Source organism: Grus americana, chromosome 2, assembly GCF_028858705.1.
Source record: "Grus americana isolate bGruAme1 chromosome 2, bGruAme1.mat, whole genome shotgun sequence".
NCBI lineage: Eukaryota > Metazoa > Chordata > Aves > Gruiformes > Gruidae > Grus > Grus americana.
The window spans coordinates 4,295,574-4,323,274 of NC_072853.1; the positions used below are offsets into that span (position 1 = coordinate 4,295,574).

The 27,701-nt window shown below is 47.8% G+C and overlaps 1 protein-coding gene across 2 annotated transcripts; it reads left to right on the forward strand.

Annotated features, from left to right (window-relative positions):
* The first annotated feature begins 346 nt into the window (after positions 1 to 346).
* Positions 347 to 25,535, forward strand: GPR20 (G protein-coupled receptor 20). 2 transcript variants are annotated; one of them, XM_054817108.1, is made up of 3 exons: positions 351 to 438; positions 13,771 to 13,867; positions 24,174 to 25,535. In XM_054817108.1, exon 3 carries the CDS (start codon positions 24,195 to 24,197, stop codon positions 25,254 to 25,256), a length of 1,062 nt encoding a protein of 353 aa, XP_054673083.1. In that variant the 5' UTR covers positions 351 to 438; positions 13,771 to 13,867; positions 24,174 to 24,194; the 3' UTR covers positions 25,257 to 25,535. The 2 variants fall into 2 exon arrangements, with proteins under 2 accessions (XP_054673084.1, XP_054673083.1); XM_054817109.1 differs by lacking the exon at positions 13,771 to 13,867 and having other exon boundaries at positions 347 to 438.
* The last annotated feature ends 2,166 nt before the right edge of the window (positions 25,536 to 27,701 follow it).

The window sequence follows — 27,701 nt, forward strand, 5'->3', positions numbered from 1 at the left end:
CTCCCAGTCAGGGTGCTGGTGCAGTTGGGAAAGCAGGTCTCCGTGCAGACATGAGGGTCAGGTCTTCAGCATGCCCACGTCCAGGTGATGATCTACACTCAGGGTCAACATGGGCTCCATAAGCACCCCTTCTTTCAGCATTAGCCCCTAAAACTTCCCACCACTGGCCGCCCACATCACAAAAACTCATCTCCAGCTCATCCTCACTCCTCTCCCTTTCCAACCCCTCCCCTCCACCCTGAAGACATCCTTTTACCAAAACGAGCCGTGGAGGCTAGAAAAGACACTGACGTCAATGTAAAAGTAAACCAAAGAGGTCTGGTTCCTGTATCATCACTGCGCCGGACTGAGCGCTGGGGAGCGAACGCACGGTCACTCAGTCGAGGAATCTGGGAGCGGGCTCAGGGATCAGCAGCTGAGCTTTCTCATTCAGGCTGTGTAAGTACCGGCTGCGGCACGCTTTGGGCTGGGAGAGGCGGGCAGGCAGCGAGGGGGGGAGAGGGAGGGAGCTTCACCAGCTGCAGCTGGGGAAGGCAGCGTGCTCTGGTCCCGGCTGGACTGAGAGATTGGAGGCGTGCGGAGAGGGATGGGAGTCTTCACAAGCCAGGTCCAGAGCGAAGCACGTGGGTTCGAATGTGGTTTTTCTCCACACAGGTGGGAACGACACGGGAGAGGAGGGTTTCCTACATAGGATGCTGCAGGGGTAGAGGAGTGTTGGGAAGTTTAGGGCTGGTGAAAAGGAAGAGAATGTCTCATCGAGGGAAATGTGGGTGTTTCTAGATACTGAACTGATCCATCTGGATGCCAAAGTGCATTTGTGCTGGTCCATTATCTCAGTCAGTGATGTGCATCTGAGGACGCACAAATGTCTATACATAAAAAGCAGGCTGTCAGCAGAGCCATCTGAGGGATTCTGCATGAAAACTTGAGTATTTCTGGTATATCTCCATATACTGATTACCTCTGCCACGTACAGCTACATATATACATAATGCATCCTGCAAGTGTCTCTGTATAGCAACGCAGAGCTAGACACAACACTTTTAGACTCAGGTCATGAAAAAGTGGTCTGAGAGGGCTCAAAATGAACTTTATAATACAGGGTTAAGAAGCAGAAAACTTTCCCCAGGGAAACGGTATGGCAACGTCCTTACTTTGGGTGCTGTGTGGATGGGGGAAGCGGCCAGGACAGAGCTGGGGTGGGTGAGAGGGATGAATGGCCCCGCTAGCTCCAACAGCAAGTCGCTGCCAGCTGAGTCGTGTCCGGCCGCAGTACATCATATAGAGAGCATCTCCCATCGTTTACACAAACTATACTCAGTGGCAGAGTGTAATGAATTGGCAACATGGCTCTTCATTTCAGCTGTGTTTTGGTAACATGAGGCACCTTTTCTTCTAACATTTCTCACATGCCAGGGCCGATTTCTCTTCTTCAGCAAAAAGCCAACCCTTTTCCTGAAATGGCAGCTCCTTCAGCAAGGCTAAAACTCCCCCATTCAGAAATAAAAGAGTGCGCATACAAATTTAATCCCTATTACATGCACATGACAGTCCCAATTGAAAACCACCGGGGCAAACACCTCTGTTGCCCATGATTAGATGCAATGCTGCATCCCAGCTCGCTCTGTAAATCCCTCCCTGAGCAGAGGAAGAAAGGAGGCAGAAATGCCCACCACCTCCATGTTGTAGCATCTACCAGCACAAGTGAGGGCAGAAGCCTGCCTTTGGTGGACACCTCTTTACTAAGATACTTTTGTATAATCTCCTGCGTGCACAGAAATCTCTGCCCATCCACAATTAGAAAGAAAATCCCCTTCTTCCCCCCTCCTTTCTTACAAGGACACATGACAACTTAGCAACGCAATTGAGCAGCTACTTTATTAATCAATCGATTTCAGCACATTTTGCTTCACTCTGCTCAAGCTGCCTTCCCCATCTCCCCAGGGTGTTGAGATAAAACACAGACAGGGAGCCGTTTGTTCCCTCCTCTCAGAACGTAAAGGTGTCAAAACCACCCTACAAGTCTTCCTTCCCCCGTTTTGAAGAAGGAGGCAAAGGCCAAGGAAGGAATTGTACATGAAACTTCTCTCACAGCACGTTCTCCCTGAGGCAGAGCAAGCAGAACGGGGGAGGCTGCTGAACAGAGCAATAAATCCCACCACACGCACGTACAACACCGCCGCAGCTCTGCTCCCCCTTACGTGCATCATGCCCTGGGGATGACGTGGTTCCCGCAGGGGCGCAGACTGTCCTGCCCCTACATCCCCTTTCAGGGGGGAAGACCAAATCCTACACTCCAGCTTGTCAGAAGGGCTGTGGGATTTTGGCTGTCTGCATTTTAACAGGCTGGATGCACGTAAACAGGGATGTTTAGCAGGCAGGTGCTCAGCACATTTGGGGAAACCTCACCCTTTAAGGAGATGTGAGTTCTGACATCTAAAAACAGAGACATCCAAATTCCTGAGCCCTTTTTAAAGCCAGAGCCAAAAATCCCCCATGGGAGTAACGCTCTGACAAACACACAAAGCGCGCATTGTTTGGACTTTCCTTTGCACCGTGGACTGTTGTAGCAGGTTTCTATAAATGCCCAGTTGCTAGGTTTAGGTGAGACAATACATTACCTAAATGTGCATATTAGCAAACCTCCTGTGACATCTAAGGTAAAGTCTACAGCCCCTTCTGAGAAACGTCTCCTGCTTCTTAGCAAGCCCATCTGTAAATATTGCAAGGATCCTGCCATCTCTTCTTGCTCTCTCTTTTACCTCTCCTCCACTTTTCATACTTGCATTTTAATTTGTAGCTTTTAGCTGTAGATTTTGCTCCCGCTCAGAACGACTGATCAAGGATAGCTGAGCAAATCCTATTCACGGTTTAGCAGAGAAACACTTCCCATCCCGTAAGTCCCAGAGAGGCACGGCAGAGTCCAGCTAAGCATGAGAAAGTCCAGAGACAGAAGTAGTTGTGCTGAGGTGAAGGGTGAACCAGGGGAATAGAAAAGTGAAGCCCACAGCCAAAGCACAGTGGATCAGTAAAGCTGTGTGGGTCAGATGGGACTAGGCTGAGCTGGCTGTGGCACCCAAAGAAATGATGTCACCTGTCAGGATGACACTAACCAGAGATGCTGCTGTTCAATCTCAGCGTGATATTTACTGGGATCAATACACCATTAGTGTATAGACACAGAGGAACTCAATTCTTTATTACCTCTTATGCATAATCCATAAAAGATGTGCATCTCATCTATCACAGCCTGAAAAGCACCACTACAGCCATTATCACACAGCAGAAAGGATGACTTCTTCCACACCAGTGCAAAAAGATTTACTGTCAAAAGTCCCCTCCTCTTCATGGCTCCAGCCACCTTCTCTACAAATACCTGTCAAAAATACGGGGCTGTGGGAAATGCCCCCTAAGGCTAACAAACATGGGGTATGGCTCCTGGTGTGGTAGTCCAGTAGACAGCTCCCCATCCTTGCATGTGGTGAGGTTGTCAGTCCTCTCTATGGGACACCTGGAGAGATGGATTTGGCTCTCTTTGGGGAGCTGCCCCATAGTGAAGCTATCACAGTAGGCTTTGGCCTCATGGATGAGGCTGGGGACGCTGTGGAGGTTATCCAAAATTCTGTTTGCTGCAAAGAGTAGCTCGTTCACCACAGGTAGGCATTAGCAAGGTGAAATGGCACTGAGTTCTCAGCACATGGACCCACACAGAGTCCACGGCAGGCATTTGTAACCCACCAGGGTCCTCTCAGAGCAATGAACCCAGAAGTACATAGAAAAGTGAGTACCCAGAAGGACATAGTAAAGTGGGTACCTGGGCACAGCAGGAGAGGACACCGACGCAAGCTCAGTAGGGCGACCAACTTCTTGTATGACATGAAAAAGGCATTTCTAGCATTCAGGTGCAGAGGACAGGAGATATTGCTGGTGAACAGCTTACATGGCGGAGTGGTGGGCACAGACTTCTACCACACAGAGCCAGTACTGTGCAACCAGACCCTCGCTCCGTGGGGTGTATGAGCACCGTCTTGCTGGTCTGCCTGTTCTGCAGGAGCCCACCGATGGGCAGTGCAAACTGAACACGTGGAGCATGCCTTCCCCTACAACCAGCACGGCCTGACTTGTCAGCAGCAATCTCAGCGGGGAGGCCAATGCATTAGCAGGGTTATTAGCAGGACACTTAGCCAGGTGTAATTTCATCGTCTCCCTGGGTCCTCTTCTGGCAGGATGGAGAGAGAAAGTGAGGTTGTCACGCTGGGTTTCACCTGCTCGGCACTCACAGAGTCACAGTCCCCCAGCAGCCAGGCTGGCCCCTTTTTTCCCTGGTTGAATATGCCAAGCAATACATCTCTGAGAAAAATCCAGGCTGCTAAGCCATGTTATGCTGTCTCCAGCTACCAATTATGCGGATAAATTGATTGTCATTAGAGTGATGAAGTAGCTCAGCAAATAAACTTTCAGGAACAAGGCAGCCCATTTTTCATATGCCAGCCTCAAGGCTTCCTGCTGCTTTGATCAAACACACAGAAAATTGTCTCCAGGCTGCACCGGTTTTCGAGACACAGACTCGTGAAGACTGGAGAAAGCCAGCGAGGGACAGAGATTTATGATACACCAGTAACTCCACATTTGTGCACTGTTGTGCAAAGCCAGTTGAGCAGATACTTTCCAAAGGGGTCCAGGACTGAGTTGTGGAGCAGGGTTGCATGGAACAGGGTTGCACAGAGGAGGGTTGCATGAAGCAGGGTTGCACAGGGCAGGGTTGCACGGAGCAGGGTTGCATGGATGAGGGTTGCACGGAGCAGGGTTGCACAAAGCAGGGTTGCATGAAGCAGGGTTGCACAGGACAGGGTTGCACGGAGCAGGGTTGCATGAAGCAGGGTTGCACAGGACAGGGTTGCACAGGGCAGGGCTGCAGAAGGTACAGCCTAGGGAAACATGCTGTCCCCAAGCTACCCCTTCTGCCACCACCCTCAAAAGGCTTTGGCAGTGTTGGGAGTAGTGCATAGGCATTTCCCACCCCTGTCTCAGCCACATATATTCAGGTCAGCAGCACAGAGCCAGCTGTCACATCCCACTGTTGCATGAAGCCACCATAAAGTTCAGTCCGACCGGCAGCCGCTTGAAGGATACCCAGGACTGAAATAGCAAGGGGCAGACATCAGGAATCAGAGTCACTGGCAGGAGAGGGAAAGGAAGGGAAGTCATGCTGCCTCCGGCCCCTGCCTAGATTAGGTCTGTCTCATACCAGGGCTGTTGATCTCCCACTCATGACAGTATTAAGTTCACCCAGAGAATCAGAGCTACTAAGACACTAACAGTAATAAATCCCAACCGTATGATTCCTCATGAGCAGCTTACCTAGGAAAGTGCATGATTATTTTAAACGTGCTGATTTATTATTACACTCAGGATGGCTCAAACCACTAGTTCTTGCCCAAGGGAGTTCAGCAGTGGAGCTCAGCATCTTGACTCACAGTATTGGGACTGATATATGACTAGCTGTGATCAGATGGCATATCTAAAAATACAGAGCCTGCGGTTTATTTTTCTTGGAAAATGGAAAGACACCCAAAGAAGCAGGGCCCAGTTTAGCAACCACAGCAGGCTGGATTTTTGCTTTAAAGAAGCCAGCAGAATTTGCCCAAAAGAAGGTACCTCTTAGGCTGTGTTACAGCCACGGGATTAACCGGCAGCCCCAGCACCATGGGGGGATCCTCCGGCTGCCCGGGCTGCTGCTGTGGCTCTAACTGTATTACAGAGGGCAGGGATGCTGATCACACATCCCTGCCCTAGAAGACACAAGCAATAGGATTGCTCTTAATCAAAGGAGGTCTCTACACTGGGATGACCACAAACTGGGCTGGTCATTTAGTACAGACTTGTATGAATGAACTAAGCCCTGCGAGATAAACCCGTCTTGTACCATTCCCAGAGAAGCTGCTGCAGACATTTCTGGACCTGTTATCAGGTCTGCCTTCAGTCATCTCTTCTCTAGACTAAACAAGCCCAGTTCTGTTGCTCTGTCCTGGTGGGTCATGTTTGCTGGACGTCAGGTCATTCCCACTGCTTTGGTTTGCACTTTTTCCAAGGCAGAGACACATGCCTCTTTCACTAGCCCATTTAACACTATTTATTACAACTAATAGTGCTTTTGTAGAAAAAAATCCCACCAGACGATGCAAAGGGTATGTCAAATACCTAACGTAAAAAAGACTGAAGCTATCAGTAGCAAGATGAAGTTACAGAAACGAATGATTCAGCAGCAGCAGGTTGAGCTTTTGCTCCTGATAAAAAAATCTGCTTTGAGGCCATAAACACAAACTGGAATAGTGCCTCGGTCTTCCCTCCATCATGCCATCCATTGCTCACACCTCTATGAGCTCAAGGTCTCCTTGATAACCAGCAGTGACAATCTGTTCATGTCCATGACCTCATCCCAGGCAGAGAAAATATCCCCCAGGATTTCTGAATCGTGTTTCCACCTGACTCAGGTCCACAGCAGGTTCCCTCTGCCCCATGTGAGAGACAAAAGGGTCCATGATCCTACAGCAAAACCCACCCCCACCACAAACAGTGCCTGCTGGATTCTACTGCCTACCCATTTGTCTTCAAGAGAAAATTGATTATTCTGGCATTGTGATTTTCAGTAAGAACCCCCTTTAAATCACACGGACGATTCCCTCCTTCCCTTCCTGAAAACTTCACAAGACTTGTCTGCACCTTGGGCTTAGAGGGGTTCTTTCAATGACTGGGAAACTGAGGCACCTCCCCAGGAAGTGGCTCTTTGTCCCCATTGAGGCCCCTTGCACAGAGCTCGCCACGAGAGCAGGGACTGCCTGCAGGGACAGGAGCTGTAATTCCAAACAGCCGAAAACACAAAGGAAAACACCCCCTCCAAAATAACAGGAAAAAAAAAAATCAACAAATTTACTAGCCTCTTCCAGAGGCTGCAATTTTAGGAATCACTTGTAACCAGGCAGCAGCAGATGGGGTTTTTTCATTGTTGTTGAGTGGGGTTTTTTTCCAAATGGGGCCCTTTATTTTCTTCTTGTTCCTATAGCGTTTTTCATCACTGTGGCATTTCCTATGATAATCCATCAGATTTATGCTGCCCTGTTTCAGATCAGAGCATCGCTGAGCTCTGTGCATGTCTAACAAAAGACAGCCTTGTCCTGACCCGTTCCACGGTATTTACAAACCAGGCGAACAAAGGGGATGAGAGAGGAGGATTAGCATGTTTGCAGAGAGCAGGGAGGGGATGTCTTTAAAGCCATTTGAGGAGTGTGGGTCCAAAGACCAGATTTTCTGAGTTGCAGGCGTCCTTCCTCGCAGGCTAAGTTGCTCGTACAGCAAAGAACCCCGGCAATTGAACAGACGGCCCTGGAAGCACCCCGCTGCCACTTACCAGGTTTGTGCTTGCTGCTGATCAGAGCAGGTGGAGGTACCAGACTGCTCCCCTAAGGTCCCCGCCACTTCCTTGCCATGTGTTTGTGAATGCCCTTGCAAGGCACAGTGCACCTCGCGTTCAAGGTTTTCTGGCTCAGCCCTGCCGCGCTGTGCTTCCCACCTCAAATGCAAGAGCAGAGTGCTGAGAGCTGCCTGGGGGCTCTCTCGACCGCCCTCGAGCCACATCCCAGTGCAGCCACACCAAGCATCCTGATGATTCCTGCTTTGCAGCCCTCGAGCCAGAGCTGGGCAAGAGCTGCTCTGCTCAGCTCTGACCTCCCCAGGGCACATGTGCCCAAGTGATGCCAAAGCCCTGGCTGCCTGCGTAGTTTTCCCCTCTAAGCACCAGTGTCCCTATGTGCCCAGTGACAAACAAATCTGGCAGGAAATACTTCGCTGGGAATGGGGAGAGCTCCGCAGTGAGGTTATGACACTGGACGTTGTGTTCTTGGCAATTAGCTCCTGAAACGTTGAAAAAATAGCAAAAGAAGAACAAGAGGTGGCTGCTGGCCAGAGCTGGGTTGGGGGGAGATAAAGAGCAGAGCGGGACCCTACAAGGGATCCCAACATCGGTTGGATTGCAAGGGGCAGGGGAGATACGACATGCCTTATTGGGCGGCCAAAGGGTTTCTGTAGCTCATTTTGTTGGTGTCTTGACTGAGGATCCTTGTCAGAAACCTCACTGTTGCGAGAGCAGTGGTGAACTGGGCAGTCTGGGATGGAGAGAGGTATCCTGTCTCACCCCCACAGGGTGCGTTTACACCAGGATGGGGCACATCTAACTTCACATCCCTTGTCATGCCAGAACTGGAGACAGGCAGCACCAATGTACTCCAAACCAGTCACCCAGGAGAGACCTCAGGGTCACCGAGAGGAGCAGCTTGGTCTTTGTGCCATCTTCATTTTCCTTTCAGCTCAGCAGGTCCATCAGCAAAAATGCCATGGCCTGAGGAGAGAAAAGGAGGGGGAGGCAATGGCCAGAAGAGTCAATTCCCAAATATGCAGCAGACAGACAGGAAACTGTCGCTTGCACACTTTCTCCCCCATGCCTGACTCTCCCAACAGGACCCATGACCGTCCTTTGGGAACCACTTGTCTTGCCCTGTTCCTCATCAAACGGACAAATCGCGGCTGGATCCCATCAGCAGAGGCCCCCATATGGCGACTGTCTGATCTCCCTCCTTGCACAAACACGCAGATGCGGAGCCTGTTCAGAGGCAGGGCTACATGCAAATGGTGGCCTCTGGCCTTTGCAGTCCTCTGAGGACAGTGAGTGACATCCAGCAGGCACTGGGAAGCACCTGTGACTGCTCTCTGCTGAGCTTATGTCGGGTAGGTGCAGCTGCCTCTGGGCCCTGCTGAGATGCCATTACAGAGGCAGCTGGACCATGTTTTACAGCTCACCACAGCCTCTGCTGTCCATGCTGAGAGTCCGGCAATCAGCCCTGGGAGTGTTGAAGATGACTAGGGGCAGTGGTCCAAGCCTTCCTTCTCTAGGCAGAAGCAGCTCATGTTTCTTTGCCTCTGGTGTTTCTGCCCCAGCATTGCAGGACAGGGACACAGGCTCCATCTAGGGCTCTGATCTTGCCCTGCAGCCCCTCCAGCTACCACCTTACTCATGGATATCATGAATGTTTCAGGGTTCAGATCCCAAAGGAGTCTCTGATCTCCCAGACGTTCCAGCATGGCATGTCTGGATCACCAAGAGAATGACCTCTCAATAGCCCAGAAGCTGAAGCCATTTCCTGCACTGGTGATGGAGTAGGACTGAGTGAGGGACAAGGTACAACCTTCAGCCCTGATCCCCTGTGAACTCCCTTTTCCCTGCAGACCCTGCTGCAGCCACCCAAGCCTCTCCCTCTGCCACAGGGTTGCTGCACCCGCCTGAGTTCTGGCATCCCTGCAAGGGCCAGTTTTGACTCAGCTTAGGAAAATGGAGTCCTGCAGGGTCAAATCCAGCCCTTGAGCTCCTTCCCATGGCTGTCCACAAGGCATCCCACCCTTGTGCATCACTGGCAAGGAGATTGCCACCCACAGCACAAGCAGGACCAAACCTGGATGTAGGAGTTTTTCCTGGTCCTTCTCAGCTCTACAAAATCAAAATAGCTACAAGTTGTTCCCACCTAATATCAGCTTCTCCCCCCTCTCCTCACTACTGGCAGGGAGCTGTAAAATTTAGGGCAGGTGCTTTTATCCATCAGGCAGCACCTGCCAGATCCCTGCTCTGCTCCGTTACAATCTGTGGCAGGGCTGGGACAGAAGCCAGTGTTTTGTTTCTCATCCTTTGACAAAGTTCCCACACTGCTGTCCAAGGCTTTCCTTCCAGGGGAAGGCAACGTACGTCCCACTCATTAACAATAAGGAAGTGTGATAGGATTGAAGCACAAGGCCCCTTGCAAGGAGGAAAATTCCTACATAGTTGGGGAGAGTCTCACTGTCCACAGATTTCCCCCTAAACCAAATGCCATGTGGTGCTTTCCTGGCAGTTATCCTCTGTAAAAGGTGACTTCTGGAAGGGGGTCCAGCACAGCAACTTCTCCACCCTTGGTCCATCTGTGAGAACCAACACAATTCTCTGGGTCAATTCTGCGTCTGACTCACAGCATCCCACAATAGCCCTAGAGACCGTAGAGAATCAAGAATTTAGGGCTTGTGGGGAATACATGTCACAGGGACACACACGAATGTTTTCCAGCATTTATTAAAGTCTGAGCTCTTTTGCAGAAGATTTTTCTAGCAGGAAGAGTAGTTGGGGAGGATAAAATGGATGTAGACTTTCCTCCATGCCATTAACTTTCTCTGCCACGGCAAAGGGTTTACGCATGTGGCAAGGAGCAGAGCCCATCTAATGTCGCCTCTCCTTCAAGCCTGCAGCTACATCAGCTGGGCAACCTCCCCTGCGAGCAGTCTTCTGAGGACAGGCTCATGCTTGTGTGTGTGTGTTGTGACTGTGGGTATTACTTGCTCCCATTTCTCCTCCTGGTTCTCCTGCTTCCTGCTGCAGGAGCAAGACAGTGGAAAAATGTTTCAGGAACCTGTGTTTTGGAGGGAAAATGGGAGAATGTTCAACAGGGGTGTTCTATGGGCATGTGAGTTCACTTTCTCTGAAGCTGCTGATAAAAAGAGGTTTCCAGACAGCTCGGTGAAGGTTCTACCCTTCACTGTCCTCTGTGCAATGAGGATCCCACTCTTTGATTTCCTCCATGCAGTCACGGTAAAGGCTCCTCAATTTTCTGAGCTCTGATTCTGTCGGGTCTGGGTCCAAGACCTTACTGAGTAGAAGATCTCCTTCACCATTGAAGAAGATAATTAATTTGTGAGGATCTGTTCAGTATAACAGAGCCTACATTCAATATCCTAAAAAAACCCAGACATGTTAAGATACTGGATTCTGGTTTGAGTCCTTACAGAGCTGGTCAACAGAGATATCATGAAAGCTGATCTGGCCATGTGCCTTAAGCCCATCTCAGCAGTTGAATCGTTTGTTACGCTGTGCCTAATCTCAATCTCTTCCCGCACAGCAGAGGATGAAGGGACACTCAACTCCCCTTTTTGAAAAGGACTGGAAAAGTATACCCTTCTCCTGACAAAAACGGAGAAGACATCTCCCCAGGGTGGTGCGTGGTATGAGCTTTCTGCCCACATCCTTCAGAGCCGTCTGGCCTCCTGCTTTGCTGCTCTGTGCCACAGAAGACTTGAAAACAGAGCCCTGTCCCACTCCTATTTTATGTGGAGTGGTTAAGGCATTGCTAGGAGTTATTATGGGTCAGTAACATCCTTCTCTGCCATAACTATTATTACTTTTCCTAATTTCAGCTAAGTCAATACCTTCTTCCACCTACAATCTCAAGACATTCAATGCGATATTTAATACTATTGCATACTCAGCGAACAAGCTTGAAAATTTTCCACTTCCTAAAGCTTCATTTTTTTTTATTGCTTTCCCCCTCCCTCTGGGAGAGTGATAAATGACTGAAAATCAAGATATGATAGCAGCTCTTCATTCTTCGGCTACGGTTGCAACTCCTCCTGAAGTCAAGTGTGGGAACCGCGTCTGGGACAAAGCATGGCCCTGAGCCCGGATGTGCCTTCTCCACCTTAACAGCAGCATCTGCTTCCCAATATGGCATGCTCTGCACTATCTCAGGCACAACTTGAAACTTTGCAGCTGTTGCCACTCCGAGTCTAGCTCTAAATCCAGCAAGGAGGGAGAGGCTGGGATAGTGGGGGAGTGCAGGGCACTCATTATTCTGTGCACAAGGATGGGAACAAAGCTCGCATGCATCATGCAGAAGCACAAAACCAAGACGGTCCTCACATAGGAAGGGCCAGGCAGTCCCTGAGCAGGTGAACAGAGAGTAGGTACCAATGTCTCATCCTGGAGGAAAGTCTCCTCTTTCTTTCAGTCTTGCATTTGTAACTCCAAAGAGCTATTGTCTAAGTACAAAAGTTTTGTTGACGGGCTGGGGGAAACGTAAGCATTTGCCACCGTAGGCTATAAGAACAATAGGGTTCAAGTTCATCCACCCTGCCCAACGTTGGACTATAGTTTGGTTTCTTCTCTTTTGTTCTTCCCCCTGTTCAACTCCCAAGATGGAAGGAAGTGAAGGCAAGTTTATTACCCAGACTCATGGAGGCCTTCCAATCACACTTGCTTTCCTGGTCATAAGGAAGTGAAAAGCAGATGAGAGCCCAGGCACGTGCCAGAACTGGAGGTCAGTTGTGAAATGCTGGATGCCTGCATCAGGGGGCACATAAAGTCAAGGAGGATGTTCCTGAAATTGGGGGAAGAATCTGCCCCTCGTGTGGAAATTCAAAATAGAAAATCAATAAAATAACCAGACAAAAAAGATCAGCTCAGTCTTTCTGGGAAAGATCCAAGGGTGAAAAACTAATTCCAGAAAATGAGGTCAACCTTCTCTAATAACCATAGCTACTGTTTGTGCTCCAGTGAGACACGCATTTGTGGAGTTTACCTCTCCTCTATTTATGGATTTGGCCTCTTGACCTGGAATTCAATGCCTCTCAGTTGATCCTGTTGTGTTGTGACGGGCCATATCCTGCATGTTTATTGCATTGGCACCAGCATTGTCTTTATCTAAAGGGTGAGGGAAAAGACCAGTCCAGGGCTGACACTAAAATCCAGCACCCATCCTCCCTGTTCTTCTAAACAACTAAATTTGATGCAACTTCTCACTTTATTTTTTTCTGCCTTCCATCTAAAGCTACTATAAACCCTCCTGGAAAGAACATCTGTGCAAGCCCCACAAAAGAGGGCTTTTTTTGTACCCAATTTAGAGCAGGAAGTATCCCATCATGAGGTGGGACTTTGGGGGATTTGGGACATTTGGGTCCTTACAGCACAGAGGTCAACAGAGACATCTTGAAAGCTGATCTGGCCGTGTGCTTTGAACCTATCTCAACAATTGGATAGTTTGTTACGCTTTGCCCAATCTCAAGCTCTTCTCATGCACCCAAGGGTGAAGAGACATTTAAATCCTCGCTCTGAGATGGACCTGATACAATGAATATACCACCAGTAGGGAAGGGCTGTGTGAGGATGGAGGAACGTGTTGGGGGGCTCCTCAGTGGAACCTCAGACTCCCTGTTTCCACCCTCAACTCATCTCCATTCCGCCACTTCAGCCCAGTCCTTGGACAGGTCTTATTAAGCCCTCTCCCAAATGACTGCAGCCAGAGCATCACCAAAGTGTGCAGGGTCACCCTTTGTCTCCCTGTGCCAGGTTTCTTCTCAGGGTCTGGACAGTTGGAATGGTTCAAAGCATGTCACAGGCTTTGTGGCATTTGGTCCAGCACCTTCCTGCAACTGCCAGGAATGCTTCTGTCTAATCCAAGTTCATATCAGGAAGATGAAAAGAGATGTATTTTCCTCTTGTGTCACACGGTGGTGGCCCAGTGGCATTGCAGTGGCCTTGAGCTGGCGAGTTCTCAGCAAGGAGATTTTGTTCCCACAGAGACGCAGGAAAATTGACCCGGGGAGGGGACAAGAGGGGGGCAGGAACATCAGTATTAGTTTACTAGAGATGTTCAGGCATTAGCACCGTGAGGACGGCTGGAGCCCTCTTTAGCATTTCCAGCACTTCACAAATTTCAGAGACATTTAGGGCAAGGAGCCAGATGTTTGGGGAGAAATTCTGAACGCTAAAGACAAGTGGAAATTTTTTTTTTTTTGGTAGTGTGTATTTTTTCCCATTAGTTGCAAGGCTATATTTAGAAGAGAGAGGGAGAGAGAGAGAGAGCGCGAGAGAGAGATTAGGCATTTCTTCATATTCTGTAGTCACTCCAGTTGTTCTGCTTGTAGGAACAGATGTCTCTTTCCTGGGGAGACAGCATTCAGGTCCACAAGGAAATTTTCTTACCGGCAGCTCCTCTAACATAGAAGGGAGATCGGGCCAGAGGTAAGTCAGTCCATCTTGGAGGAATATGCTGTAGGGACGATTGCAGTGCATGCTTTGGGATATTGGTCAGAGAGAAAGAGGGGGCATGGGATTGGAGAGGTGACAGCAGGGGGGCCAGGACAGAATCACTGGAGACTGGACCCCAAGTCCGGAATGAAAGCATGGCTATTGCAGCGGGGAACCCTGACAGGGATGGTGGTGGAGAGGGTCCTGCACCGAACACATCATGAGCAGCTCGGGAAGCCTCTGGCTCTGCCCTTGCAGTGTGTATGGAAGTTCATCAGGAGGTGCCCAACCTGGAGAGCCCGGCTGCACCAGCAGCTGTGAGGGGCTGTGAGAGGCTTCCTCTGCTGTGAGCTCCTCTGCCTTTGCGTTTTGGAGCAGTGCTGTGGTATTTGGTTCTTTCCTGAGGAGATGAGGGGTGATGAAAAGTGCGTGAAGGTACTGGCTTTCCCTCATTGAAAAGTACTGAGCTAGCTCTTGTGAGGAGTGGGATGATGTCTTGTTTGTATCATAATGAAATTCTGGGGAAATGCATTCAGGCAGGTTTTGGAAGCTGGGAGAGGAGACGGTGCACTGCCTGGCATGGGGTCAGCTGCGACTGGGGATGTTTTACCTGTTTGGCCGTGCAGCAGGGTGGGAGCTCAGCTCTAGGAAAGATGCTGTTTTCTTTTTCTGAATCCATTTGCTGGGTCAATCTAAGGAGAAACAGATCCTTTCCAAGGTCATTAACCAGGGTCCTTCAGAAATATCCCCTGCTATCATAGCAACACACCACTAAAAGCTCAAAGTTTTTCCAGGTTAACCTGGAAAATCCAAAACTTGCAAATCCCTGAAAGCACTGGGAGCAGAATGGTTAACAAAGGAAACCACAGATACCGGTCTCCCAAACGGTTAAGATTTGGTTATCCATCCTGGGCTGCTTCAGAAAATGTCTGCTCCCTGGCCAGGTCTCCCATCTCACTCCACTCCCTGGGCCAAGCCCCAGCATGGCTCTGTGCCTCAGTTTCTCCCTGCAGCCAAGAAAGCAGCACAACTTGAAGTGAGGACTGAGCTGCAGAGCTGCATCCATGGTGGTCTGGTCTGCTGCTCATGGTGCACCTGACCCCTCTCCCCTCTGCGTTGCCCCTTCATCCCTACCTGCATTTGTGTCACTTCTGTTCCCCGTGCTCCCTGGGGGGTGAGTATCATCTCTTCTGTCCTGCATCCCTGGGTGATGCAGGGCACCGGGTATTCCCCAACAGCAAACCTCTGTTGCTGCTCTTCCCGCTTTGTCCTTCTCAGGCTTCTCGCCAAGGGACAGGGCAAGCAGGCAGCTAAAGGCAGAAAGAGGGAAAAGCGCTCAAAGATTACTAAATTTGCAATTAAAAATTTCCTTTTCAAAAGCAAGCAGCAATGCACAGGCCAGATGTTGCTCAGTTTAATCTTCCGCAATGTTTTTTGCACTTGCCTATAAAGTTCCTGTATATACCGATATGGTAATTCTCACTGCAGGATTCTCTTTGTACATAGACAGGACAGCTTTTATTCCAAGCTGATATTTCTAGCACTGTTGTCTCAGGCACCCTTGAAATGCTAGATGGATTACTGTAATCCCAATAAAATCAAATGCATTTCTCTAGTACTGTTACAACTTCCCAAGAAGACATGCATAAATCCATCTGTACTGGTTGGACCTATAAAACTCCAAATCCACGTTTCTTTCCAGAGTTAGCTTTTAAAAAAAAAAAAACTTAAACCCTCTTGGAGAAAAATTTTCCCCAAAAAAAATGTGCTTTCCCCTCACATTATACTGGTCCACAAAGGACAGAGAGGGATACATGCAGGAAGTCATGCTCTGATTTCTCTTAAAGTATCAGAGCTAGAAATACACAGCATCTACTGCAGAGGTGTCACTCCATGCTCCCTCGTGACAGATGGCACTTGGTACTAGCCCTGACAGGCTATGAGATATTGGTCCTTTAAATGCTAACAGCATGATTTATAGAACATTCACCAAGACACTTAATATTTATGTCACTCCAAGGCCATGACCTGGTAATGCAGAAAAAAGGGATATGAAAACTGCAACTGTATCAATAAGGCATTGTGTATGTCCAAATGTTTCAGGAGGGACTTTTCTACACAGTGTGGTATAAACAAGCAAGTGGAGCCATAAATCTTTTATTAGCACTTTAAAGTGACCAGTACTAGCAAGCCTCATTAGAGATCTGCTGAAGGACCACTGGGTGCCCACCACTGCTGGTTGCACATTTACAGGTCTAGAGAGGCAACATGTATACAATTCCACTTCTTTGTTTGCTTATACATGTGCATCTGGGCTCCTTCTTTCAAAGGCTGAGGCATTACTGCTGCCAATGGGCATAGAGGAGGTAAAAGTTCATAAGAAATCTGCTGGCACGTTAATTTTGTGCTCTGTGTATCTTTGGGAGCTTCATTCCATATTTTCCATGCATGCTCAGGACAGGGCTGGGAGAGGACCATGCAGATCTTTCCAAATTTTAAATAGATTGTCTCTGCAGTGTCCAGGACTGGTGATCCATCACCTGGTTTTAAGCAGCAGGTGCAAGCCTAGATGCAGACAGTGGGTGTCTGGACCAAGCGGAGTGGCCTCCCTCCCATCTGGGTCACTTTGCTCCGTGAAGAAGAGGAATGCAGTTTGGAGAGTTGTGCTCTCCCCCTTCTAACTGGCGGTGATCCCTCATGGCCTAGGATGACCTGTTGGGCTAAATCATTGCTTGGGCACCCACAGGCTATTGCTTGTCCCAAACCAAACCCGGCATCTGAATCCTTCACTCTCAGAGGACCTGATTTGGGCTTTAGGTTTGCTGGGGAGAATGAGGTCCACCCATGTGCACACGCAGCATTGAACACAACATGGTGGGTGGAGCTCAGATCACAACTCATAGAATCACAGAATGGTTTGGGTTGGAAGGGACCTTAAAGATCATCTAGTTCCAACTCATGGCAATACCCATTGCCCATCCACAGCAGGGCCTGGGAGATGAAGAACATGTAGGCTAACTGGGCATATCAGGCAGGAGGCAAATGGCTCAATAGCACATCAGCAACACTAGCCCAACAACCAACATTGCATTCATTAGCCTCCGCATATCCTTAGTCTGTGATTGCTTACATGACTTGAAGGACAACCCCTGGATATGCCTGGGACCGGACATCCAAGCTTTTCCTTTGGTCAGATGGGAAATCTGATTTTCGTAGGCAACTTTAGAGATGTAAAAGTCAGTAGCAGCAGTTAATCCCTCTTGCTGTTGTGCAAAGTAAGTTCACACTTTTCTCCTTCCAGACAAAGGCTATAATTCAGCACGTGACCGTTCAAACCACTGGACAAAGTAGGAGTTGCTGACCATCACGTTCCTCATAACATACAGGCAAGCATGCCATGGCTGACCAGTGCAGACACCAGGCAATCAGCTATCATCTGTCCCCAGTCAGGCTGGTTCTGCCATGAGGAAGATGCGATTTGGTGTAAATCTGAAATTATTTCACTTCAGGAAAACAATGAGAAGCAGGCAGTGGTCTTTCTTTGAAAAGAAGTTATGAGCCCTGTTTGCAGTATTTCAATGCCGAAGCAATTCTGAATTTGCAGGGAATAAGGCCTAAATGAAAGGATGTGTGGTGGAGGGTGCTAGCAAACTGTTTGCAGGTTCATATGAGAGGTAACAAGGATCACCCTCAATGCCTACTTGTGTGTTTGTCAGCTCCGATTTCCTCCATCCTCCTAATGTTTTTCAATCTGTTGGCTAATTTCAACCAAAATTTGGCAGAAAGGGAAGGTCACCTCAATTTTCAGGAAATTAGGCTGCAAAGAGAGGAGAAAGTCAAACAAGTGTCAGAGCCAAGGGAAGAGCTGGAACGCGAGTGCTCATTAAGGCAGCCAAGTGTCCACATGGGAAAAAGTTATAATAAACATCTCAACCAGGGCAAAGCATTCATCCAGCCCTGCGAGCCACTGCAAGTCATGAAACAGTAAGAGAGCAGGTGTCATTTAATCTGACACAGAACTATGTGTTTTGTGTCTCCAAAGCACCTTTTATTTCCACGGCATTGGAGGGGAAGGAATAATCCAACTCTGCACTGGGTTTGACTATTTCTAATTGCAGTTCCCCAGCAGCTGGGTGTTTCACACACTCTGTCCAGCCACCCTGAGACCTGGAGGCTTCTAGGAGACATCAGTGCCCAGGAATCAAGTGAGAGCAGAGATCTGATGCCCGCAAATATGGGATCTTGCCCACCCTGGGAAGAGCCCCATTTCTGCTTCAGGGTGGGATCTTTCTCTCCCAGACATGAGCTCTCTTCTCACAACCTGAGAGCTAGATGGGCACCAGCTTTTTCCTTTCAGCAGCTGGATGCATTCCCTTTCTCTCCCTTTCTCCCTCGGTTCCCACCGTCAGCAAACCCACCCTCCCCAGGCTAAGCATGAGGCACACAGAACAATCTCTACCACATATAGGGCAAGGTCCGCGACATGCACAAAAACACCATATTTGGCCAGTTTGAGCCAGAGTTGAGCGAGAGCTTGCCAGAAGGAGAATCATACAATTTAAACTGAAAGAGAGTGAGTTTAACCCTTCATTTATAAATACGATGATAAATCACCCAAGGAACTTTAAACACGGAAAGGCTGCAAAACTAAACACATGCGGCTGCCATCCCAAGCAGCAGAGTAACACAAGCAGGCAGGACGGTGAGGGGGACAGGGGGGATGATAGAGGAGCCAGGTTGCCATATCAGATGTTCTGATTCAGGACAGGGAGATGAGAAAAGCTGAAACTGTTTATACTAAATACCACTTTTCATCTTTCCCATCCCAGTGCATGGCTCTCTTGTTCTCTGTCTCTGGATCCACATGCAGAGATCCTATCTGCACACACCAATAAATAACCCTTTTGGAGAGCATTCAGGACAAAACTCAGTTGCCTGACCTGCCTTTTCTTTTTGTATCCCATTACTTGAATTGATGAGCCAGATCCAAAAGTCCCTTGGGTCAAGGAAGTGAACCCTGTTAACTTCAGCAAGTGGAGGGTGAGGCGTAAGGTTGACATCAAGCAAAAAGCTGGGTGGAACGAAATACAGGATGGTCAAGGATATCCTTCTGGGGTAGACGTAGCACTGAGCTGCCCATGCTAAATGAACAAGTGTGATGCCAAGCTGTGAGCAAGCAAGGGAAAAGGCTGCAGGACCTGGTTTCAGCACAGCAACCATCTGTTTCCTATTTGGCCCAAGAACGATGGAATTGGTTGTGTCATGCAACAATGAGAAAGTATTTCAGAGCAAGTCCTCCTCTCCCATTGCTGAGCAGGGACCTTTATCAGAACGAGGGAAACCAGGTCAACTTCCAGTCTCCGTCCCTCCCCTTATCCCATTTCTACCCAGATGCCTGCTGTACTTTTAAGGAAATGCTACCCACAGTCTCACAGACAAAATCCAGCCTGAGAGGTATAATATAACAGCATAGGCCAACTGGCGCGGTCAGACCGCGCTCAGAAGGATGCATGTTTACCCATCTTGGGCTTTGCAGACTGGCAGCTCTGAGGAACAGGGATTGCATGGAAATCTAGGGGGCTGAGAGCTAAATTAGATATGAAGAAGGCTGAGCTCCAAACTCTTTGATTTTAGGAAGGGTGTTAGCACAAGGGCTATGAAAGCAAAGGTGATTGTGGTTCTTGTAGCTCTGCATAAGCTCATGCCAAAGCTGCGAGCAATAAATAGTATGAAAAATAGCAAAATAAAGGATTTCAGAGGCTGCAAAGCTTGTCATGTATTTAGCCATGACCCCACTGGCTGCTATATGCCACCACTCCATGGTGATGGGTAGCTGAACTGACTCACTTTAATACCTGCATGAATATTTCTGATGGCAGAGAGAGACCTAGTTGGCATTATTTTTTGACTGAGGAGAGGGGGAAGAATTGGAAATCTTTGGAAATGTTTGTTTTTTCTTAGATGCGAGGTCACGTTGCCATTCCGTGTCTTGTTCAGTCTGCTGCAAAATGGGGCAACATACCTTTGTCAAGTGCTTGGAGACCCACGATGGAAAAATACTTAGTAGCTGTTAACCAGGGGTTTGGTCCAGCTCCATCTCACTAAAAGCACTCAGAGGAATGCTGTTGCTTTGCCAGTCCAGCTCTCCATCCCTTCTGCTTGTGAGCCATGAGTTGAGGACAGTCCCACAAAGAAAGGAAAAGGCCATTCACCCAAACATCCATCAGTAACAATGTGATTAGAGGAAGACTTTTCCCACTGCAGCCCAAGAGACAGCTTTTCCACAGGCTGTCAGTGAGGAAATCTTCATAATTAATTAAATTTGTTGGGACTTCTTTCATGTAGTTGCTTGGATTTTGAGATCAGACAGGGCAGCGATGGACTGGGAAAAGGCACAAAGTGTAATTCAGCTCCTCCCTTGCATATTCAATTTGGCAAACACAATGCTACTTGTTTTTTAGCTGTTTATTCTATCTATCTGGAGTTTATTTCAGTGCACATGGGGCTCAGTGGAAGAGGTGACTACGTAAGCCACCACACTGTATATGCTGATGATTTTAAATTCTGCGTATGGACAGTATTCATTTTGGATCTTTTTCTATTAGTCTGTAAAGTGCCCTACATATCGCAATGGCATTGTGAGGGTGAGGAACATTTGAATGCATTTTGAATTACTGATTTCACTGAGGCAGGAAAAGAAAAATGTAAGATTAATATCAGGTGTTGCTGATAAAGGATCTGAGACTGAAGAAAAATCTCCCAGTGGAGGCAAGCTACTAACAAGATGTAAAATCAGAGCAAAGAGCTGGTGCTTTAGTATTACAATAAGAAGACAAATGCATACACAACTCAGAACACTCTAGGGCATGCTAAGGGATGGAATGGGTGATTTTGTCTTCTCCCGTTGCTCAGCTACCTGTATAAACACAGATATACAAGCTCACATGCTGCACTTGAGGGGCAACAAAGTCTTTATTTCTTGGTTTGCCCTGGTGCAGTGGCTTCCACAGTGCTCCTCTTGACAGCATCTGCAAAGAGAAATCTAGGAGCAGATCCAGGCATCTGCTCATTTCAGTTTGTTTTTTGTAGTTAAAGAGCAAACCAAACAAACAGAAAACATCAGACAGAGACTATTAGAAAGTCATTAGAAAATAGGCCAGTGTTCTGCATCTTCCTCATGCATCTTTCCCAGGTGCCAGACTTTGCAACTAAACTACCTTCAGCCAGCCTTAGGTCCAGTTTTTCCTGTTATTCACTGACACCGTGCTTGGCACAAAGTGTAAAGAGACAAGGCTCTACCCCAGGAGTTTGCAGGCTCAATCAGACCCAGACAAAATAATGTGAACATGCGTGCTACTTTGGCTGCCACAGGAGTTCAGTGCAGTGAGATAATCTGGTCATTCGTAAAACATGAGATGTTCCTGTTGGAGATGGCCTAAGTGCAAAAGTGGACAGAAGTTAGCATTGCTCCTCTTTGCCCAACAGATCTTTGGGGCATTACAGGTGGTCTGACCCCAGGCTTTGGGATTTCAGTCCTGCAGCATAATCTGGCACTGAGTTTGATCTAAGGAGTGCTTTATGGTTGAGCACCAGCCATTCCAATGGACAACTCAACTACTTGGGCTTGAGTGGCTACCTAAACAGAACAAATTGCCATTTGATTATAAATATCCTTCCAAGTTCAAGGATATTAAAGCCCAGCTTTTTCTTTTACACCACTTCCATAGACTTGATGAGAGGCAAGAAGAAAGTAGACCAATCAGCAGACTCCAGGCCAACAGCTCCATCATGATGGCAAAGACCCTTCTCCAAGAATTTCCAGAGGGAACTTCATACCTGGTCTTCTAAATTCTCAGTCCTAATCTCTGCTTTTGCTCAACAAATGTTCTGCTTCATGCTCACCTGGCTTGAATGAACCATACAGAATAACTACGAGTAGGGTGTAGCATCCCATGAAGACTCTTGATCTTGAACATTGACCATTTACCAACCATACTTCATTCCCAGCCCTCTCCAAAATGAAAAGGGGCAGGAAAGCACCCACACTTTGGTCACTCAGTCCTCCACAGAAGCCTACCTGGTCATATCCCATGATCCCATTCACTAGAACAGGCTGAGAACTGTTCTACTGAAAAGGATATGTGTATCGCAGTGGATCTTAGGCTGAAAAAGAACCAGCAAGCAGTGTGCACTGCAGAAAAGGCAAAGTACATACTGTGCTGCATTAGGAGGTTTGTGGTCAGCAGATGGAGGGGAGTTATTACCTCCATCAGTTCATCACTGGTGAGGTGTCCAGTTCGGGACCATGCTGTTCAGGGGAATATTGAAAGACAGAAGAGGGTTCAGCAGGGGCTTTACCAGGATGGGAGGAATGCACCAGTACCACCTGAGGCCAACCAGCTGGAAAGTATCTTTGCAGAGGACTTGGGGATCCGGGTGGATGCCAAGTTGCACATGAGCCAGCAATGCACCCTTGTGAGAAAGCAAGCCAACAGCCCCCTGGATTGCCTTAGGAGGAGCATTGCCAGCAGGCTGAAAGAGGTCATCCTTCCCCTCTGCTCAGCACTGCTGAGACACATCGGTAGTGCTGTGTCCAGCAAATGCACAGAGACTTGGGAATCTCCTCTCCTAAATCTCAGTTCCCCAGCAATTTATCCCAGAGAGCTGGAAGCCTTCTGCTTTTGTCAAGAGGTATGGAGGTGTTCAAGAGCTTAGGAGTTATGGCTAGCAGGGATTTGTAGTTCATTAGCCCAACAAGCAAGCTTTTGGTGGCTGAGCAGGAAAAGCCTTTGGCACTTTCAGGACTGTCCCTGCAAAATATTTGCTTTTGGCCAGCAGGAACTTTCCTGAGGACCCACTTCTCAATGGAAGGCTTCTGACCTACGTAGCTTCTTCCTCTGTGTTCTATATGGCCACCAACAGCTTGGAGCATCTCACAGGCAATGTGACACCTTTGGTCCATCCTTCCAATCCCCATAAGCAGCAAAAAGAATTAGTGCAGGCAGAAAGCCAGCTGCCAGAGGATTGGACATGCTTGGGGGAGCTGGACATCCAGACCCCCTTAGCAATTCAATCCTTCCTCATTGAGACACACAGCAGTTCCTGTAAGCACTGGAAGATGTGTTTGCTGCTCCTTGTCTCCTAGCCCTTCCACACTTGGCTCTTTGGTAGTAGGGATTTAAAACCCTCATAACTCAAGTCTTTCAGCATCATTCTCTGCTGATTCAAGACAATTTTTTCGACCTCAAAGTCCACTCAGCTGCTTTGACATATTCCAGATATTTTTCAACCATTTATTTTTATTGAATCCAGCCAAGTCTCTGTATATATTGGGCTTTTTTTAATCTTTTTTAATATACAAATCAGTTTAAAATAGTGTGTAAGTCAGGAATGATTTGCAAATTAAACTGTCAAACCCTGGCAGGAGTAGCGGCTGACGCCCTTGGTTTGAAATCTCCCGGCTGCTGTTGCTGTGAGTGCAGATCTCTAGAAGATGCCACACAACCTGCTTGTGCTTTCCTGGAAAATTGAGCCAACCTTTGATTTTAGCAAAAGTCTTACAGTTCCTGAAAATGCTGCTGCATCTAATGGGATCACCTGGGGAAGGGATGTGATATTTTAGGAATCAGACGCTGGGGCTACGGTTGTGCCAATAGGTTGGGCAAATGTCTTCTGGCCACCAGCACTATCCTGCTCCCATGGTAGGGCAGGAAGAACCTCCCATCAGGAAGAAGCTGCTGCAATGGAGGAAGGACTCAAAAGAATAAGCGCCATGTTCAGGAAACAAGACTTGGTAGCAGCTGCATATTGGCCTGACCCTCCCTGTCACAGTGGAAAATGGCCTGTGCCCTCCATGAACATCAATGCACCCTGCTTGGACTGAGCAATCCTGACTGTTTCTCTGAGCTGTTTGCCATGTGGCTGGCTCAGAAATGTGTAGGTCTCCCTGACTTTCCCTTCTCCTTTGCTCCCCTCAGCATAGTTCACTTCTCTGTTCTTGCTCAGGCCTTAAAACCCGTTCTGCACAGGGCAGAGGAAGAGAAATTTGAAATGGGGATTGTGTGTCTTCTCCAAAACATGCATCTGGAACCGCTGGAAGACAGTAATTATAAACCCAAGTATTTCCCTAGCTATTATTGGTAACCCTATATTGACAGATAAGACACTCAAAGAGTACAGCAATATCTATAACTACTGAAGATGTACAAATATGTTTGTTAAAATGTTCTTAGTGACAATATTTTGAGCCCTAAGGAATGCTGACATAATCATCAATATACCTCTGCTTCGTCTCTTCCAGATCACTCGGAAGTCAGTGACCATGCCGACCTCCTCCACCCAATTGCTAGCCCTTGACTCTATCAACTCCACCCAGCAACCCAACTCCAGCATCTACTTGTTCTCCAAGTTCATCCACCCTGACAAAGAACTGTACACAGAATTCTACAGCCTGTGGATTGCCCTGATGGTAGTCAATGCCATAATTTTCCTAGTGGGTGTTGTGCTGAACAGCTTGGCACTGTACGTCTTCTGCTTCCGTACCAAGACAAAAACCACCTCTGTTATTTACACCATCAACTTGATTGTTACTGATCTCTTGGTGGGCTTTTCCTTGCCTGTTCGGATCATCATGTTCTATAGTGCAGGGGACTGCCTGAATTGTTCCTTGGTTCATATCTTTGGCTACTTTGTCAACATGTACTGCAGCATCCTCTTCTTGACGTGCATCTGCGTTGATCGCTATCTGGCAATCGTGCAGGTGGAGGCCTCACGTAAATGGAGGAACCCCACCTGTGCCAAGGGGATCTGCGTCTTCATTTGGATCTTTGCCACTGTGGTGACTTTCTCCATCCTGACCATGGCAATACAGTTTGCTGCATGCTGCCTCTCCAAGATCCTGGTCCTGATGGTCTGTGAGTACTTCTTCCCCCTCATCATAATCATCTTCTTCACCACCAGGATTATGTGTGCTCTGTCCAAGCCCAGCCTCATGCACCAGAGTCGGGAGAGAAGAATGAGGGCTGTGCAACTCCTTATCACCGTCCTCATCATCTTCATGATCTGCTTCACTCCTTTTCATGTACGACAGGTAGCAATCTCCATCAACCCAGACATGCCCCATGATGTCAGCCTCCTCGTCTACCATGTGACAGTGACTCTGAGTAGCCTCAACAGCTGCATGGACCCCATTGTCTACTGCTTTGTCACCAATAACTTTCAGTCAACCATGAAAAATATCTTCAGGAAAACTGAGCCTGAGCAAACCAGTGTGGACATCTTGGGTATGAACAAGAACACCAAGGGCTCCAATGCAATCATTGCCTTCTCAAACACAATAGGAAGCACAGTGAGCTTGCCATCACCAAGCAGTGTCCAGATATAACCCACACCTGATGGGACACACTGCAGTAAGCCAGTGTAATGATGCTGGAATATTGCTAGGGTGCACGGTACTATCATCTTTGACCTCTTTGGTTTTTAGGCTGACAGCGTCATTTCAGAATGGCAGTGGTGGAATTTATTCCTCAAGAACATTGTCGTCTGTTTGGAAAATGGAACTTACAGGACTATTAGTACAAATACAAAAGAGAGTCTATAAATTACTGTTCCCAACAGGAAAGTTTTCTTTGTATTTTAATACAGACATTTTGCTAGCAACAAATTCTTTACTGTGGTTTTCTTTTTGGGTTTGACATTGTAATGCGACACTCCTAGGATGACTTAGAAAGCAGTAAATCTCTGTTTTCTATGAAAGCTTTTGGGCCTTGGACATGTGCTTAGGAGTAAAGGATGAGAGGGATGTTTCCAGAGCTATCCACTACAAAGATTTTAGATCCAATATAGTGGGAAAGAAAGCATTCCAGTGCACCTGTCATTATAACTACTAATTTTTTTCTGAAAAAGTCTGAACCTTCTCAGGGAAGAGAAGTCAAGCAGTGAAGTCTCCTCTCCTCCTCCTATTTCGGCTATAATAAAAAAATACATGTGGGTGTATATGTTTTCATACACATTGCCTGGCCTTGGGGAGAGGTTAAGAATATGTTCCACCTTCATTTGGATCACTAAGTCCCCTAAACTGCAGATGAGCACACAAAAAAGCTGTGAAAATGAACATGCTTTCCAGCAAACTCTGCTGTTCTGCTTTCTCTCTGTGAAGAGCAGCCAAGATGAAAAGCAGAACCAGACTATGATGCTATACTACTCTTTTACTTGATTTTTCTTCCTGGCATGTTGTGAAATCAGGGCTTGCTGTCCTAATTCCCACTATCAGTCCATCCACTCAGCCACTTAAATGCTGATGCTTCCAAGGACAGAAAAAGAATCCATCTCAGGCATCCAGGTTGAAATTCACCCCAGCATAAAGTCACTAGGATGATTTAAGACCCATATTTAAAAGGTATGTGAGGCTAAGGATGCCGGAAAATTCTGTCCACAAAAGTGTGTAAATGTTTTAGATTACACTGTACCAATTAAGCAATACAAATACAAAAAAAAATATCCTAGGAAAACAGCAAAATGTGCAGCACGAACAGCAGTAACTGTTGTTACTGCTCCTATGTCTCCTCACTCACATGCCTATTGCCCCTCCAGCTGGAAGGCTACTATGAATTCATCAAGTCTAGTGAACAGTTTTTCCTGGCACTCACTGGCTATTCCCACTCAGAATGGTAGGCTTTATGGTTGTCCAAGCTGGGCCATGCTGGAGTACTCTGCTTCCCTGGGGTGTGACCATGGGACAGCCATCTCCATTTCACAGGAACACAACGTAACCAATGCTTCAAACTGCCTCTTGCAACCGAGTTTGCAAGAGTTTGCCTCTTGCACCATGTATGTTTCCCCTAACCTGTTTCCCTGACCAATCCAATGGTAATAAAAATTGAACATCACTGCAATACAGGGACCTATCCAGAGTTGAGTATAGCTGTCCCTAGGAGCACTGGGTGTCCCAGTTCCTGTTGCAGGCAGAGGAGTCCATGGAGAGTGATTCAGCTCATGGAAGCAGAGACCTCCCAGCTAAGTGACCCTGACCTTCATGTTGCCTGGTCTCCAGGGACATAACAGAAGCCCAGACACCACCTGCACATTGAGACACTTTAAAAAGTGTCTTCCAGCTCAGGGGGCTGGGTACCCAGAGAACAACCAGTCTTGCTATTAAAGACTAAGGCAAGGAAGGCATAAAGTACCTCAGCCTTTTCCTCATCCTTTGTCACTATGTTTCCCCTCACATCCAGTAAAGGATGGAGATTCTCCTTAGCCCTCCTTTTGTTGCTAATGTATTTGTAGAAACATTTTTTGTTGTCTTTAACAGCAGTAGCCAGGGCTCAGCTACTGGGCTTTGGCCCTTCTCATTTTCTTCCTGCATAGTCTAATGACATCTTTGTAGTCCCCTTGAGTTGCCTGCCCCTTCCTTCCAAAGGCCATAAACACTCCTTTTTTTCCTGAGTTCCAGCCAAAGCTCTCTGTTCAGCCAAGCCAGTCGTCTTCCCCACCGGCCCGTCTTTCAGTACATGACAGCCTGCTCCTGTGCCTTTAAGATTTCCTTCTTGAAGAATGTTCTTTTGAAGAGGATTTTCCTTCCAAGAGGTTGTGATGAGAACCACCAACACTGTGGCACTATCCCGTGGGATGTAAGACTGTTGTCCTGGTCATTGTTTCCCATTCTAGACATGGCCATGAACATGGTAAGCCTTCCCAGGGCCCAGTTGTACTGTGTTTTCCTTCTGCCTCATCTATTTCCTTATTCATCTGAAATCCCTGGCGTAGGCACCTAACAGCCAATGCCACCTTCTTGGCAGCTCTCTGTTAAATGATGCATCAGCGCACACGG